The 16,239-nt window shown below is 45.9% G+C and overlaps 1 protein-coding gene across 2 annotated transcripts in view; it reads right to left on the bottom strand.

The window, feature by feature from the left end:
* The window catches only part of LOC137751745 (phospholipid-transporting ATPase IB), a 445,791-nt gene that overhangs the window by 205,325 nt on the left and 224,227 nt on the right, over window positions 1-16,239 (bottom strand). For both annotated transcript variants that reach the window (XM_068526376.1, XM_068526375.1), the window contains exon 25: window positions 2,114-2,297. In XM_068526376.1, the coding sequence (XP_068382477.1) occupies window positions 2,114-2,297 (184 nt within the window). The remainder of the gene's footprint in view (window positions 1-2,113; window positions 2,298-16,239) is intronic.

Raw genomic sequence — 16,239 nt, 5'->3', positions numbered from 1 at the left:
ACTTCATCATTTTCCCAAGGACAAGTCTTTGAGCTAACTTCTTCCCTTCCGGAACGACTCTCCAGGGCACGTTCTCGAAAACCCAATCAAAAATGTATTCGTCCACGTGACAACAAACAGATCAAGGGCAAGGCGTTAACTTCAACCAAAGACATTGATTATTTTATTAACTTCAGCTAAAGGAATTCAGCAAATTGTGGCATTTCCTACCTAGTAATTAAGGCAGAGGAAGCATACTGTCGGGTGGAGAGGGTGTAGGGCAAGGAGAACGCAGCCCCAAAATAACGGGATCTCTGCCTAAGCGTGAACAGGACGGCGGGCAGGAGGGATGGCAGCCATATGGGGCCACCCGTCAGCTCCTCTGGCAGAGATGACTTATGCTGGACGGGCAAGAAAACCCCTAACTAGAGTTACAAAGTCCCGCTCCCCTCTCGGCCCTTCCTTGATTTTGATTTGCTTTTAATTTTGATTGGCCTTTAATAATCTGAAGAGACCAATTGCTCCAGATCCCACATCCTATTAAGTACAGTTTCAATAAAGCATGTCATGAAATCTCCCTTCCCTAGACATTTGAAAGAAAAAGACAGACAAATATTTGCCTGGAGCTCCTAGGAAATCTCTAAAGATCCCTGCCAGCCAGATGATGCTATAACTCAAGTATTTAATAATGCTGGGGTGTATAACATCTACAGTTGCTGACAGACTGCAGGAAGCGTGAGTCCCACAGGCCTTGGAGTAGTTGCCTCGGGAAAGTAACTGGGCAGGTGTGCGGGGCTGGCCCCCCAAGGTCACGTGCAGGCCCGCTGTTCTCTGACCCTGGGGGCTGAGACCCATGGCAGGTCACCTATTGTGAAGGAGCCCTGGTTTCCCCACCTGTAAAATCGGAATTCATTCTTCCTACCGACTTCAGCGATCATCTTGAGGATTTACTTGAAATCAACAAAGGAACAAGGCTGATTTCATGCCCTTTTCAGAGCCATGAGGATCCTGCAGTTCTTCCCTGTGTTTGTACAACCACCAGCTGGGAGGGAATTGGAGATGGGATCTAAGGCACGGCCCCCCTCCGGGAGGTGGAGCTCCCAAAGCCGCAGAGGACCAGCTTGCAGCAAGCTCCTCCACGTTTCAGATGCAGCCCTATATTTCAGCTTGAAGGAGGAAACAGCCATTCTTACTGTGTTCGCGTGATTAGGTTAACACATTCTTCAAAAGACTGAACAGTGGAGGAATACGAGGGAACTCTAGCCAACGAGCAGGCATTGAATCCCAGCACACTGTGACCCAGAGACAGGAGGAAACAGTCTGTGCTCTCCGCGATGTCTAGATTTTCCTGACGGTCGAGCAGCATCAATGGTCTAGATATGCACCCCAGGGATCAGGAGGTCGGCTACTTTCCTTCACTTCTGGGCTGTCACTGTGGAGTGGACATTTCTTTCAGCCTCAGGCTGCCGGGACAGGCACTACTAAGGATGTCAGGAGCCTCTGCTGAAACGTACGGTCCAGAGAGGAACGGGCTGGATGTGGCCGAACTGCCAGAGGCTTTGTGCTGCTGACCGCAGGGGAACTGCCGCCCAAACCCAGGGCTCATGCTCCGGGCACTTTGCCTGACAGCAGTGGTCCTGGACAGCCCTGGACACAGCCCCGGAGGGCGGCGGCTGTGAATCCCTGACTCCCCCTGACCTTAAACAGCTGATGAGAGAGGGTTCCAGCACCTTCTGGAAGAGGGGAGATCAGGATAGGAATTGCAGAGAACGGATGCTATGAGCACAGCCATCCTTGGGCACGGGACATGCAGGAGATGCAGAGTTGAGGGAAAGAGATTATTATTACAAAATCACTGAGACCCATCTATCAGGAATGACCTCTCACCTGGACGACAAAAAGCCCAGCCTGCCCCACAGCTGGAAAGGAAACCCAAACCGCAGGACAGGGCCTCGTAACTGCACAAGATCGAGGCAACAGAGAAACCCAAATACACTGGTGGTTTCTCCTCCATGCGGCTTCCAAAGGGGTGGCAGAGGTCTAGGGCTGGACTGAAGGTCAAGCGCCAGCCAGGCCTTCATGCCCAGCGGACCCTGTCGACAAGACGGGACGGCGGGTCGACCACACCACTGACCTGTGCGATGGCGTAATCCGAGTTGTTGGTGGCCTGCATGCCCTCGTTGCCACTGATGCCCACACCCACGTGGGCCGTCTGGATCATCCCGACGTCATTGGCACCGTCCCCGATGGCCAGGGTGATGGCCTTCACCCGCTTCTTCACCACCTCCACTATCTCCGACTTCTGCAGAGGGGACACTCTGGAGGAGAAGAGAGAGGAGTTATGACTCCATGCGTCTTTCCAGAGGAAACAGCTGTAATCTACATTTCGCTGCATTAAAAGGGCAGTTATTGGACAATTTCCAAATTCAATACAGACGTTTTAGGCTCATGTGCAAAGAAGCTTTCAGAAAACAGTAGCTTGTGGCTTTCAAGTATTTGCCAACTTCACAGATGAAATACACAACTCAAACTAACTTAAAGCACAGCCCGTTGGTAATCACGCCGCTCAGCGGGAGCCGTATGTGCAAACTCCTCCTGGGCACGTGTGCCCTCCCGAATGAGCAAGGCAGCTAAGCTGGTTACAGAGGTCTTAGGATATGTCTTCCCGATAAATCAGAAAACTAGCACAGACCCCAGTTTGGCTTTGCCGTCCACCATACATAACCCAGGGCTGGCAAGGGAATTTTCTATAAAACCTGCTTTCAGAGAAGGGAACGAAAATTGGCAGGGCTTGAGAAGTGCAGAAAGAGGACTAGTGTGTGAGAGGAAAGAAGAAAGACTCCTCCATCCCTACCCCAGAGATAGAGGCAGCGTTTGAAGGGCAGTCAAGGCAGAGGGTCGAAGGAGAGGAGCCCCAGGGCAACAGGTCTATAAAAACTGAACTGCGCACAAGCACGGCCCCAAAGGAGAAGGTAAAAGTAGCCAGTACCTAAGAGGGGTTGTTTCCACAGAGAATCAACGAAGCTGGGCTATTTTCCATAAGCCCCCCTGGGAAGAAGAGCCACTATAAATCTACGGCATCCAAAGCACAGCAACGTTAATTATGAGGAAGTGTTTGTTCAGAGTATAAGACCAGATAATAAAACAACATGATAAAACCACTAGTACATCAGGACTGACTACATTTTAAATTGGTAAGCTGATATTTGATCTGTGAAATTTACAGGTAAATCCCTAAATCACTCAAACTCACACACACACACACACACACACACACACACACACACACACACACACACACACACACACACACACACACACACACACACAGCAAAAGACCATTCTGAGCTTCCCGGAGAGAGACCTCCGCACCTACGTGTGGACTGCACTTACAAGCTAGAAGGGACCCTCAAAGACTCTCTCAGTAGCATTTTCATATGGCCTCCAACCCACAGAAATACCTGTTTCCAACAGAAAACTTCAGTTTTACCAACCCTGGAAGGAAATGCGTTTGGTGAGACAGCAAGCTGAACTCGCAGACAGGTATTCTGGGAGACTTGGCTCAGTTACAAAGAAATGAGGACGAGCAAGTTGGAAAAACAGAATCTAAGTGTCGAAAGGGCTGTAGGAACCATGTCGTGTGACCTACTCTCTCTTGCATCATTTCCACAGGTATTTTCAGTGATGGGTTGGAATTTACTGCCTCCTTGGGGAAGTTGCAACCACTGAAAATTATTACTGCTTTTTTGTTGTTGATAAGCATAGTTAAAAGTCCTGATCGTGTCCTTCGGGTTAGAGCAGAACAAACGTAACTCCTCTTCCAGATACTAACAAGGCTGAAGTATGACGACACCGATCACCTCTTTCCTCCTAAAGCCCGGTTTCTGTTGGCTCAGTCGGGTCCTCCATCCGTCATTTAACAGGCAAGCTGCAGAACTTAAAAAGAGCTTCCAAGGAGGGTCTTCTAGACAGCTGAGAGCAGAACAGAACAGACCACCATCTCCCTGGTAGCAGATGACAGACCTACTTTAATGTAGCCTGAAAGGAAATTACTGGAAGCTTTCACTGTTTATCCCTGAGCTTCTAGTCGACTACGTGAAAGCAATTAAACAATTTTAACATACAGGGGTGTAAGCTCTGTCTGTCCCTGCCAAGTGCATGCGACTGCTACCTGGATCCAAGGGCTCATCTCTACATTCCTCTTTCTCATTAAATTTCTAATTGGCAGACGCAGCCGGTAATTCTCATTTGCTACACAAATGTGATTTCTCGTCCCATCGTTGAACTCAATAGAAGCAGAGATCAAACGTGGTACAGAGAAAACAGCGGAGGATTCAAATTTAAATGGCTGGGCATGACCTTTTCCTGGGCCCCCTACTAATGATTTAAACAGGGAAATCATTCTACGAGTCCTTGTCTTTCATCAATGAAATGGGGAAAAATGATAACCACCCGCCTCATGGTTGTGATGTATTTATGTGAAGCCATATGTTAACTAGCAGGTGTGAAACAAATGTTGTCGCCTACCTCACCCAAGAATCTCAGTTATTGGAAAAAATAAACGGACACACCTGAGAAGTGCAAGCCATCTGACCCATGATTCCCAGACCGTGTGTGCGCGCCCTGGGGTACCGAAGGGGTAATTACCAATGTCCAAGGGAAGCACAGCATCTGTCAGGCGGTACAAAACACCAGCTGGAAAGAGCTCACAGTTTCAGCATTAGCTCACACTACATCCCTCTTTACGATCTATCTTTGCGAAGCTGAGTGTTCATGGCTGCCGGGATACAAAGCAAATGCCCCAGGAAAGGTCACTGTCAAGGTTTGAGAAGCTGAAGAGTGCCCTACAGGTGCCCCCCCCCCCCCACCTTTCCATCGGAAATGGTTACGGTCGCTTAAGGATGAAAGAAATTAAGTATGATCTCTCTGCATTTCTGTGCATTCTTGTTTCAAACGTCTGCTCAGTGGTTAGGACAGAATCCTTCTTCAACTGTTTGGCTTTACCTACCCAATAGTTAGAAACTGTTCCGTTTTCTTCTGGCCTAGGGGCTTTACAAAGCAACGAGGAAGACACTAGGGTACTGTGAACGCAGGGACTCCGGGGATCTCTGCGTTCATCATGTCTCTCCGTGATGACATCAGTCACTCTTCAAGGACAACTATCCGCTCCTTGAAGTACTGGGTTGGCCAAAAAGTTCATTCAGTGTTAAGTAAAAATAGAAGACGTTTTTCACTTTCACCAACTTTACTGAACAACGGATTCCTTAACCGAACGAACTTTTTGGCCAACCCAACAGAACTTCCCCTAACAGTGCCATCATTCCACCTTGACCTCTTCTTCTGCTTCCACAAAGACGTCACAAGGGAGCATGAACAGACCTTTCAACAGCACTGGACCGGCCTGAGGCTGCAGCTCCTTGAGATTCTATGTGCCACCCAGGCGACCAAGAAAGGTGACCAGGTGTGGTCTGGAGAGAAGGGAGCCCAGGGGCAGACGCCCAGCCATGCGAATATGGTGTTTTGGGAGGTTGAAGGGCCGAGGTGGTGGACCAGGGAAGGTGCTGAGAAAATCCGAGGTTGCAGCTGTCGCTTTTCTTTTTGGGGTGTTAGCAGTAAGCCAACCAACGTGAGACAGTAGCAAGTCCAACACGCTCACTGCACTTGCCTCTCTGAGATCCGTATCTCAGGTAGGTCCAGTGAAGTCCTAATTCTGATGGCTTAAAGTAAAATCGATGCAAATCCAAAAGCTGCCTTTTCCCAAAAAGCAAAGAGTAAAGAGAAACCCTGACTGGGGTATATAAACCAAGTCATATCCCAGCGTTTTGGAAGCATGACGTTCTCATCCACGATTTATTACGCCCTCAGCTGTAATGCCTTGAGAAAACATAATTCTAACACACACGAGGGGTTCAAAACAGATGTCAAACAGCTAATTTTTACAGAACTGAATAGGCTTCACTACGTTGAAGCCATACATAGTATTTTAGTAGACCAAGTTACCAGGAAGCACTAAGAGCTCTCTTTAAATCTTCATTTGTGACCTGGAATCACAAGCCACACTGAAGTAAGTAGTCCCAGCATATAATACACTCAACCCATATAATAAGAATTCCAGACCATATCTGAGCAAGCTAGGTGCTGGGTCACTTGTATAACCTATTTTGGTGCATTATGAATAAAAATATCAACTCAAAGATCTTCAATCGGGCTTCCCTGGTGGCGCAGTGGTTGAGAATCTGCCTGCCAATGCAGGGGACACGGGTTCGAGCCCTGGTCTGCGAAGATCCCACACGCCGCGGAGCAACTAGGCCCGTGAGCCACAACTACTGAGCCTGCGCGTCTGGAGCCTGTGCTCCGCAACAAGAGAGGCCACGATAGTGAGAGGCCCGCGCACCGCGATGAAGAGTGGCCCCCGCTTGCCGCAACTAGAGAAAGCCCTCGCACAGAAACGAAGACCCAACACAGCCAAAAATAAATAAATAAATTAATTAATTAATTTTTTTAAAAAAAGATCTTCAATCAACTGGAGAGGTATTCTACCCACTTTTTTTTGGCTAACACAACAGATTTTAAAATACAAAACAAATTTTCCTTTTGATTTAAAAATATTCAGTATCCTGGAGTCCTGCATTTTATGAGACACATATTCCTGAAATTTTAAAACTCACTTTTAAAAGTTATTTCAGGGCTTCCCTGGTGGCGCAGTGGTTGAGAATCTGCCTGCCGGTGCAGGGAACATGGGTTCGAGCCCTGGTCTGGGAAGATCCCACATGCCGCGGAGCAACTGGGCCCGTGAGCCACAACTACTGAGCCTGTGTGTCTGGACAAGAGAGGCCGCGATAGTGAAAGGCCCCCACACCGCGATGAAGAGTGGCCCCCGCTCGCTGCAACTAGAGAAAGCCCTAGCACAGAAACGAAGACCCAACATAGCAATCAATCAATAAATAAATCTTTAAAAAAAAAAAAAAAGTTATTTCAAATATAACCGTTAAGTAAAACCTTTGGTAACTTTTATAAGATTAGTATCCATGCACTAATTTATTTGATCTACAAAAGCCCTGGTCTCAGAGTGAGTTTTTAAAATTCGGATTTGCAATATCACCAGAGTTTCTAAATTTTGATATTTGCAAAATCAAGCTTAACCAAATCCCTTCCCTTCTCAGAGCTCAGCTGCCCCATTTGTCAAAAAGGGGCTAGATCTCCATGACTGATTTGTAAACTGAGCTCAGATGAACCAGGGGTGTTACAAGGCTCCCCACCCAGGGGCACCCAAGAGAACTTCGACCAGGGCCGCAACACTTACCAATCAACCAGACGCACTACACAGGTCCACTAACTTGACTTCCAAACCTCTTTATTCCATGTGGACAGTCCTCATGACTGAAATGGACGTCTGAAGACCACTGCCCGAGATCACTGAGTCTCAATATTTAAGTGACCATCAGAACCACCTAGAAAGCTTGTAAAAGTACAGATTCTGATTCGGGAAGTCTGGGGTGGGACCCAGGAATGTGCATTTTGACAAGTTCCTGGTGACCCGGATGCTACTGTCCGTAGACCACACTGAAGCAGCCAGCGCCGTTCCGGACAGGATAACAAGTTCTCTCTTGCTCAGCGTTTTAGTTAGCTAAGTTTCTATTTCCATAGCACAAGAGTCATGTAACATTTTCATAGAATAACAACATTAATTAGCAGAAACAGTGAATTTCATCCTCTTTGTTTTCAAGCTTGACATATGTAGGTGGTTCTTTGCTTTTAAACCCACACGAGTAAGTACAGATTTGGGTTGGAATTTCCTTTAAAATAGCTTCCTGTCCGAGTGCCTCACATACGTGGGTGAGACGGAAAAATACTAACCAAAATAAGGTATACAAGACTTCCTAGGGTTTTTTTTTTTGAATGATGCAGAAACCAACATATATGATTTCATTTGTGAAAGTTTCTATTTTTCCATTAACTTAAAGATACTATCCCATGAAAGAGATTTTCTTTGATTAAAAAACCACTGAAAAAAGCATTACACCTCATTTCTTATAAGCAGTCAGTTATCCTGAATGTTTTAAACATTGTAGCACCTTAAAAATTTCATACAGTTTAAAAAAATTTAGTATCATATAGAGTTTGTAATATACAAACACCTAACATATGAGTCTAAAATCTAAAAATAACTGAACGATCATATACCTGTTTAATAAATGTTTCCATGGCTGCCTTACTAACATCCCTCTGACCGCTGTGTTCTTTCTCTAGATATATTTGGTGTACTTACGTAGGGCCAGTGGTCCAGGCTTCTTGGACAGTTACCCTCTTCTCGGATGTCCTACATCTGTGCTCTGACCCAAGATGTGTAAGGCTGTCACACTTAACCACGTGTCCCAGTTTGCGGTGCATTTCACCATAGCCTGAAGCTCCAAAAGGGAAGCTTGGGATGGGCCCCGGAGCCCAGCAGCAAAGGTGGAACTCAGGGGAGACGGGTAGCAGGAGGATGGGGGCGTGTCTAGTGGAACCCAACTGGAGCCTGTGGGCTGGCTTATTTGTGGGTACAAAGAAGTGAAATTTAAACTCAATCACTCAATGGTTCTAGAGGAGACCGAAGTGCTCCCTCATCATAAAAACTTACAAGTAAAGAATACAGTGCCTGACCAAGAGGCAGCCTCACAAATGGGGGCTAGTGCAGAACATACTCTAAAACGCAGCATGAAAACTTGCAGAGAAAAATGCCGTCCACGAGGTGAAGGCTTTGAGAAAGTGGCACCCCACTCGAGGGTTCTTTCAGGGATGAGGGTTTCTAGCCGTGGCGGCTTCAGCAGTGAAGGGTTCTGTCCTAGCCCAGCATTTCCTCTGAAGACTAAGGTGCTATGGAGACCCTCCAATCCTTTGGGGTTTCTCTCGATACTTAAAAATTTCAAGACCACATCTGAAATCGAGTGAAATAATGCCATTTTCAGCAACTTGGATATACCTAGAGATGATCATGTTAGGTGAAGGAAATCAGACAAAGAAAGACAAATGTCATATGACATCACGTATATGTGGAATCTTAAAAAAACGATACGTATGAACTTATGTGCAAAACAGAAACAGACTCACAGACTTAGAGAACAAACTTATGGTTACCAAAGGGGGAAGGTAGGGGGGAGGGATAAATCAGGAGTTTGGTATTAACATATACACACTAATATAATCAACAAGGACATACTGTATAGTACAGGGAACTCTGCTCAGTACTCTGTAATAACCGAAATGGGAAAAGAATCTGAAAAAGAATAGATATATGTATGTGAATCACTTTGCTGTACACCTGAAACTAACATAACATTGTAAATCAACTATACTCCAATATAAAAGTTAAAAAAAATTTCAAAACCACATCTGATTGGTAATATAAAAGGTGGGGTTTCCTACAAAATGCCATAGGACTAAAGTTACTATTCCTTCTCTAACCTCATTGGTTGCCTCATAAAAGAGCAGAAAGGATGACAGACCACATGGGGTGGGGGGGCACCAATGTTTTAAGGACTGATTCCCCAAATTTTCTAACAGGTGTATTTATTTCTATGAACCCTATATTTTCAGTATAATTGGCCACATCCATTCTGTGGGGTGTGTTTGTTCGTCTCTTCGATTTACCTTTCCTTCCTTCACATCCTGCCCGCCCCTCACCCCAACCTCACTGTTAACCCACGATTCATACAGTGGACTTTCAATCAATGGGAACTAACTACCACAATCATGATTCTAAGACTAATTACATCTCTAACCGTTAACTATGAACAAGAGGAAAAAAATATAGTTCTACTCACACAAAAATATGTTAACTTCCATGTTAAGTAACAGACCTAGAAACATGGTCAATGAAAGCATTCCAAAAATGACCAGATGCCTCTATAAGATCTAAACTTACCACCCTCGGAAGCAGATAAAAACATCCCACTTTTCCCGTGGTCTAGGAACGGACACTGTGTGCAAACTTCCTGACCAAACAAGCAAATGGTCTTGATTCTGTTTTCTACTAATATCCTTGGAAACATTATAAGCTTATTACAGGCTTTTTGCGACAGCTCTTAATGACATATGGCTGGCAACGCTCTCTGGCATTGGGCTCTCCTGGGAAAGGCCAGCACGTAAGCCTGCTCTCTTTCCCCGGCCTCTCTCAATCATGATGCTTTGACTATTATAAGCCAACAGTGAGTCCCCGAGTATCATCTTGCATAAGCACTTTGAAGGCGTAGCAGACACCGGCTTACCCAGTCTTTACAGATGGTCTTGGGGATGCCGGGTGGCACAAATCCTCCGAAGTCTTTCTATTTAAGCACCTCACCGTGTATTTGCTCTTTGCTCAAGGATTTAAGTCTGAAATCACAGTCTATCGCAATCTCGAATACCTCAGTACCTTTGCCCTGTTAGTAACTATTCAACTCAGTGGTTAGTAGAGTAAGCACTGAACTTGCTGATTGAATAAAATGATGGCCTGTATCTCATTATTGGTGATAAATATCTGCATGAAATAACGATGAACCCTGATGTGATTCAGCCAACCCTATTGAAATACAGGCCAACATGCCACTGGATTTGCTGAGAAACGAATCTAAGGGCCCAGATATACCAATGGCATTACTTATTTTGGTATGGCTGAAATGTACAAGTTCTGATAACATTTCCAGTATTTTGCCAGTTTCAGCCATAGGGCGGCCTCCCTTTGATCACACTGAAGGTTGAGTGCATACTACGGGCGCAATATGACGATTCTGACTGCGCCAGGTGGGGCAGGACGCAGGCAGATGCCCTGTCATCTTGCTTTATATCCTGGTGGAGCAATTCTGTGGTCATTTTAGGAACTTAATACATATATGTGGGCATATATTAAATTCAAACTGCAGAAAGCTTAAAATTTCCATGGCGTCCTATAAGTGCAAAGATGATTTTCAACATGGTCTAACTATTCATTTTTCACAAATATTAAGGGTAAATGATTCCACACTCCAGAAAAGACTCTTTAGGTACAACTCAACTTTCAAAAGCAGAAGTTGAGTTCATCTTCAAGCTCTATCGAAAAGGGGGAGGAGAAGAAGGAGGAAGGGGGAGGGAGGGGGAGAAAGGGGAAGGGGAAGAAAGGGGGAGGGGGAGAAGGGGAACAAGAAGGGAGGGGGAAGAAGGGTGGAAGCAAAAGAGACCTTGAGAGGCTTTTAAAAAATACCATTTATATAAATTTGCCACTATAACAATATATTAACCTTTACTACTAATAATATCCTTGTTGTTTAAAAGGTTCATTTACCTCATTCAATGTTTAATATTTAAGAATCACATAAAGTTTGAAGGGGTCCCTGATATCTCAGGGCTGTACACACACATGCACTGCACAAAATACAGTCCTGATTCTCCTACGTTTGGACCTTGAAAAACAAACTCGCTCGTGCACTTTCACTGGGATGAATCACCCGGCGTTTAAGGATGAAAAATTTTGAGACCAGATCTTCTGGTCATCTGAAGTCATCCTAATACAGCCTCTACATCTTGATTCCAAACTCTAAAAATTTCCTCAACAAACAGGAATTTCAAAGGGAAGGATGGTACCAACTGAGATGAAGCAATCTATTTATCACTGACCTCAACGACTACCTGCCTGGTGACGGCCCCCCCCCACCCCCGTCCTCCCCAGCCTCAGGGGTGCAGACCAACCATCTAACGCTGCGAGTCGAGAGGGAACTTGATCCTCCTTATTAAGTGAACAAAAACCCTTATAACCTGATCCTGCGCCACGGCCGTAAATGCTGCCGGGCAGCTCAGGCTTTCAGAGGGCTCTCGGTAAAGGGAGGACACCCCGTCTGCTGAAGATCAGCTTACTCTGCAATTGAGAAAGGGACCCCTTTGAAATCAGGATACCCTGCTTGGGGATTCAGAATTTATCATCCGTACTTGCGTCCGTGACAATTTTATCATGTGTCCGGGAAACAGAGCAATTCAAGGGGCGCTCGGACAGGAGGCTGGCTTCTGAAAACCTAACATCTCCATTAAATGGTGTCGAATCCATTAAGATCTGGGCAACCGCATTTTATAAAAACTTTACTAGGTTGTATGTTGTGAATTACACACAGTTTTATATTCACCGACGTCGACTGGTTATAGACTCTGTTTCTTCCTGTACTAGGCTCAAAAGAACGGCGCGGTCGAGGAAGGCTGGGATTTCAATAAAAGATATTGGATCTTCCTGTTCCCAGGAGGCAACAGGGATCAGAATAACACATTTAAATACCTTAATGTTTTTAGCACAAAAAAGCATGAATTCGATACTCCGCTTCCTTGAAATGCTTTATTAAGGCCCCCAAGACCCTCTCAGGAGTGTCTGCCTTCCTTGAAGTTAACATACATTTACTGGTCCCCAGTGTAAATTTCACTACTGTTTCAAAACAGCATGCCTGGCCTCTGCTGCGGGGCAGGTGGGTACCGGAAACAGAGCCCAGAGGAAAGCCGAGAAGCGCTTGAGCTCTGATGTTCTGGAGCAAGCTTGCGGCTCCATCAGGACCAGGCATCACGAGCTGATGCAACGCTGAAAATGAATGACGAGCAAGGTGCTTAAGAGAATGATCTTAATTACACCTGCCCTTCACCAGTCACCGGTGCCTGGCACAAAGGCCACCTGGTTACCAGTCCAACAAGCAGGCCAAGCTGTAACTACCTGCACTCTGAAAAAGGGGTCAGCCTGCCCACTGCCGACCTTCACCCCAGTCCTAATCCAAACAACCAGGAGCCCTGAGAGCCCCAGGGATGGCGGTAGCCAGTCTACGTTCTGACATCCAGGGACTTAGTGCACAGATTAATGCCTCTCTCTTTTCCATTCCTTTATTTTTTTATTTCGAAGTGGGATTTGTTGGGTGGGAATGGAGGTAAATTAAACAAAGCTCTTTCTACCAAATAGCACAGACCCTTCTCAAAGCTAAAGCCTATACTACATAAAAGCCACTAATTCTTGGTGTCAATAGCAGGAAAGGATAATGCTTTTCTTCTTCATTACCACCCATGTAAGACTGTTAAAATCAAGAGGTACATTTGTCCCAACCCATAGAACATACAACACCAAGAGTGTACCCTACCGTCAACAATGGGTTCTGAGTGGCTATGACGTGTCCGTGTAGAGCCATTGGTTGTGGCAAAGGTACCGCTCCGGCGGGGGATGGATGTTGATAGTGGGGGAAGCCATGCGTGTGAGGGGCAGGGGCATAGGGGAATCTCTGTCCCTTTCCTTCAGTTTTGCTTTGAACTTGAAATTATTCTAAAGCATAAAGGGACTGGGGGAATAAAAGAAAGAAACAGCAGCATTCTACCACTCTCCAGGCAGAGCACGAAAATGACTGATGGTTCTGGACATCTGCTAAAGTCCTGGACAGTGGCAGAGAGAGATGGCCAGCCATCAAGCACCCGTGGCAGCAGGTCCTGGGCTGGTGGGCACACCGGCATAGTGACCACCCACATGCGGGTCTGTGTAAAGAGAGGACACGAACCCCAATACACCGTGCACCCCTAGAAGAAATGAACTATAACAGCCAATTATAACAGCAGCCCGCTGAGTCTACCACAGGCTTAATCTGTAACTTGGTCTTCTAACTGATCAAGGCCATTGTAATAGTGCTTCTTTGGATAAAGTCTGGTCTGAAACGCAGTCAGCTGTGTGCTTCTGTCTCCATGACTGGGCCCTGAGCTACCCAGTGTTAGGGACTTGCTTTACTCAACTTCAAATCCCGTTGCACCAAACACAACAGGTAACAAACAAATGTTTGTTGAATTACCCATTTCTTAAATGATTTTTTTGGGACTTCAAACATAGGTCCCAGGACTTCCCTGGCGGCGCAGTGGTTAAGAATCCACCTGCCAATGCAGGGGACACAAGTTCAATCCCTGGTCCGGGAAGATCCCACATACCACAGAGCAAATAAGCCCGTGCACCACAACTACTGAGCCCGCGTGCCACAACTACTGAAGCCCACGCGCTGAGAGCCCGTGCTCCGCCACAAGAGAAGCCACCGCAATGAGAAGCCCGCGCGCAGCAACGAAGACCCAACGCAGCCAAAAATAAATGAATAAATGAATAAACAAACACATAAATAAATAATCTTTTAAAAAACACAGGTCTCTTTCTCCTCCTTCTTAATTATAATGAACAGTTTTCATTTCATGTTCAAGGACACACTTATCATACTAAGTGAATAATGATCATCTTGCAGTTTGGTTAAAGAAAGTGCAAGATTAAGAGTATTCATTTGCCTGTTCAGAGAAGCCCAAATCACAACCTTTGATTCCACCTGGTACGTTTCAGAGGAAATGAATTCAGGAACAGCCACGTGCATGGGGTTACCACATTTTGTAACCTCTTGTACCGCTGCCTAAATAGCAAGGCTGCTGCTTACGGGCTGGTAAGCGGGGTCGATGCCACCAGCACCTGCTACATCCACCTCGTCGGGTGGGACCACGCCGCCTTCAGGGCAGAGCGCCTGATGCTGAGCTTGGAAAGGGGACCAAGGCAGAGCTCACCAGATACCTGACCAAGGGGTTAGGGCTGCTACCAGATGCAGGGGGGGCGGGGGGTTAGAGTGAAGAAAGTTCCAGATGAGAAACCTGAGATGTAGAGGGGGTTGCTCCTAGAGAGGGGCTCCCAGCTCTACGCAGACGGCTCTGAGTTCTCGGCCCACAACAGAGAAGGAACCTTATGATTCCACCCAACTCGCAGCCCAAAATGGGACTCATCGACCAAACTGGGCCCCCAATCAAGGGAATGTGACAGAGGGGGCGGCTAGAGCAGTCTCACAGCGAGCAAAGTCACAGCAAACAGCTGCTCTCTCCCCTTCATTTTCTCACACACACACACACACACACACACACACAGTGTCTCATTAAACTGAATTGGTATATACTACAGATAGACTCTAAAGCAGCGATACCTTCGGTGTCGTAATTTTTTTTTTTTCAAGCAATGTAACAAAAACCCAACAATGTTACTTTGTCCTCTGGTTCTCAGTTTCCTGTTTGTACTTTGGTGGGTTAGTGGGGTGATAGATAAAGGGTATGGGGTTTCTTTTTGAGGTGATGAAAATGTTCTAAAATTGACTGTGGTGATGGTTGCGTATCTGTGAGTATACTAAAAACCATTAATTGTACACTTTAAAGAGGTGAACTGTACGGTATATGAAATTATGTCTTGTATAAAGCTGTTTCTTTAAAATAATAAAAAAAAGAAATTCTCACATATTGAGGTCTGGGGAAGTCATTCTGGCTTACATGAGTTAACCTGAATTTGATGCTAACTAAAACAGCCTTTGGGGTCTATCAAACATACATTGTACGTCTGCTTTAATAATTAAAGAGAAGCACACATTGACCAAAAGTAAAGAATGTCCATGTTCAAAATAAAGATTAAATGCCCCTCCTCCTGGGATGCCAGCGCTGGTCCTCCTTTGATGATAAGCCTCCCTTCCCTGGTGCCAAGGCCATGCTGACTCGCTGTGTATGTGCTGGTCTGTTTTCTGAAACCTTGAAGAAATGTCTCCCTGACTTGTTGAACGTTCTTTGTTCTGACAAGACGTAAAACTGTGCTGAAAACCCTGTTTCTCCAGAGAAGTTTCTCAGAGAAATCTGGGAAGCTGGCTTCTGGGCTACAGTCCTCAGTTTGGATCAACAACAACTCTTTTCTATTCTTATTCTTGATTGCTCATTGATTATTTTCGTCAACGGAAGCCTCTGTGGTCCTGTGGTTGCTAAGAAAATTCCACCCTTCCTTGGACAGGCACCCCCCCCAACCCCTGGACTCTGTGTTCTCCTCCCTATAAGTTTCCAGGGTTCCCATGATTAAAGCTGTGGGGAAGGGAGCTCCAGCGGTGACCACGTGTGAATGAATGAATGAACAAGCTGCATTCCGTGGGGAGCACGTCACGTCACGTGAGAGGAATCAAACGACAGGGCCAAAATGGGGTCCTGGCCTCTGCTCATCCAGATGGACAACCTCCCTGGCTCTGTTCCTCTTCCTCTGTGGGAAACAGTGAAGATGTCTAACGCACCTTACGCTCTAAAATCCATACTTTTAGGTTGAAAGCAAAAATATGAGACTCCAATAACAATAAAAAGAATAACAACAGTATAGGAGCAGCAAGTGCTGATTTAGGAGGTACGACTTACTCATCAGTAACCTTCCCTACACTGATGATTCATGTCACCCTCACCGCAACGCTGAGAAACCGGCACCAGTATCCTGACCATCTCAGGGGTGAC

Source organism: Eschrichtius robustus, chromosome 18 (assembly GCF_028021215.1).
Source record: "Eschrichtius robustus isolate mEscRob2 chromosome 18, mEscRob2.pri, whole genome shotgun sequence".
In the NCBI taxonomy this organism is placed as follows: Eukaryota; Metazoa; Chordata; class Mammalia; order Artiodactyla; family Eschrichtiidae; genus Eschrichtius; species Eschrichtius robustus.
The sequence above is the reverse complement of the archived record's forward strand: the minus strand, read 5'-3'. Positions and strand labels throughout refer to the sequence as shown.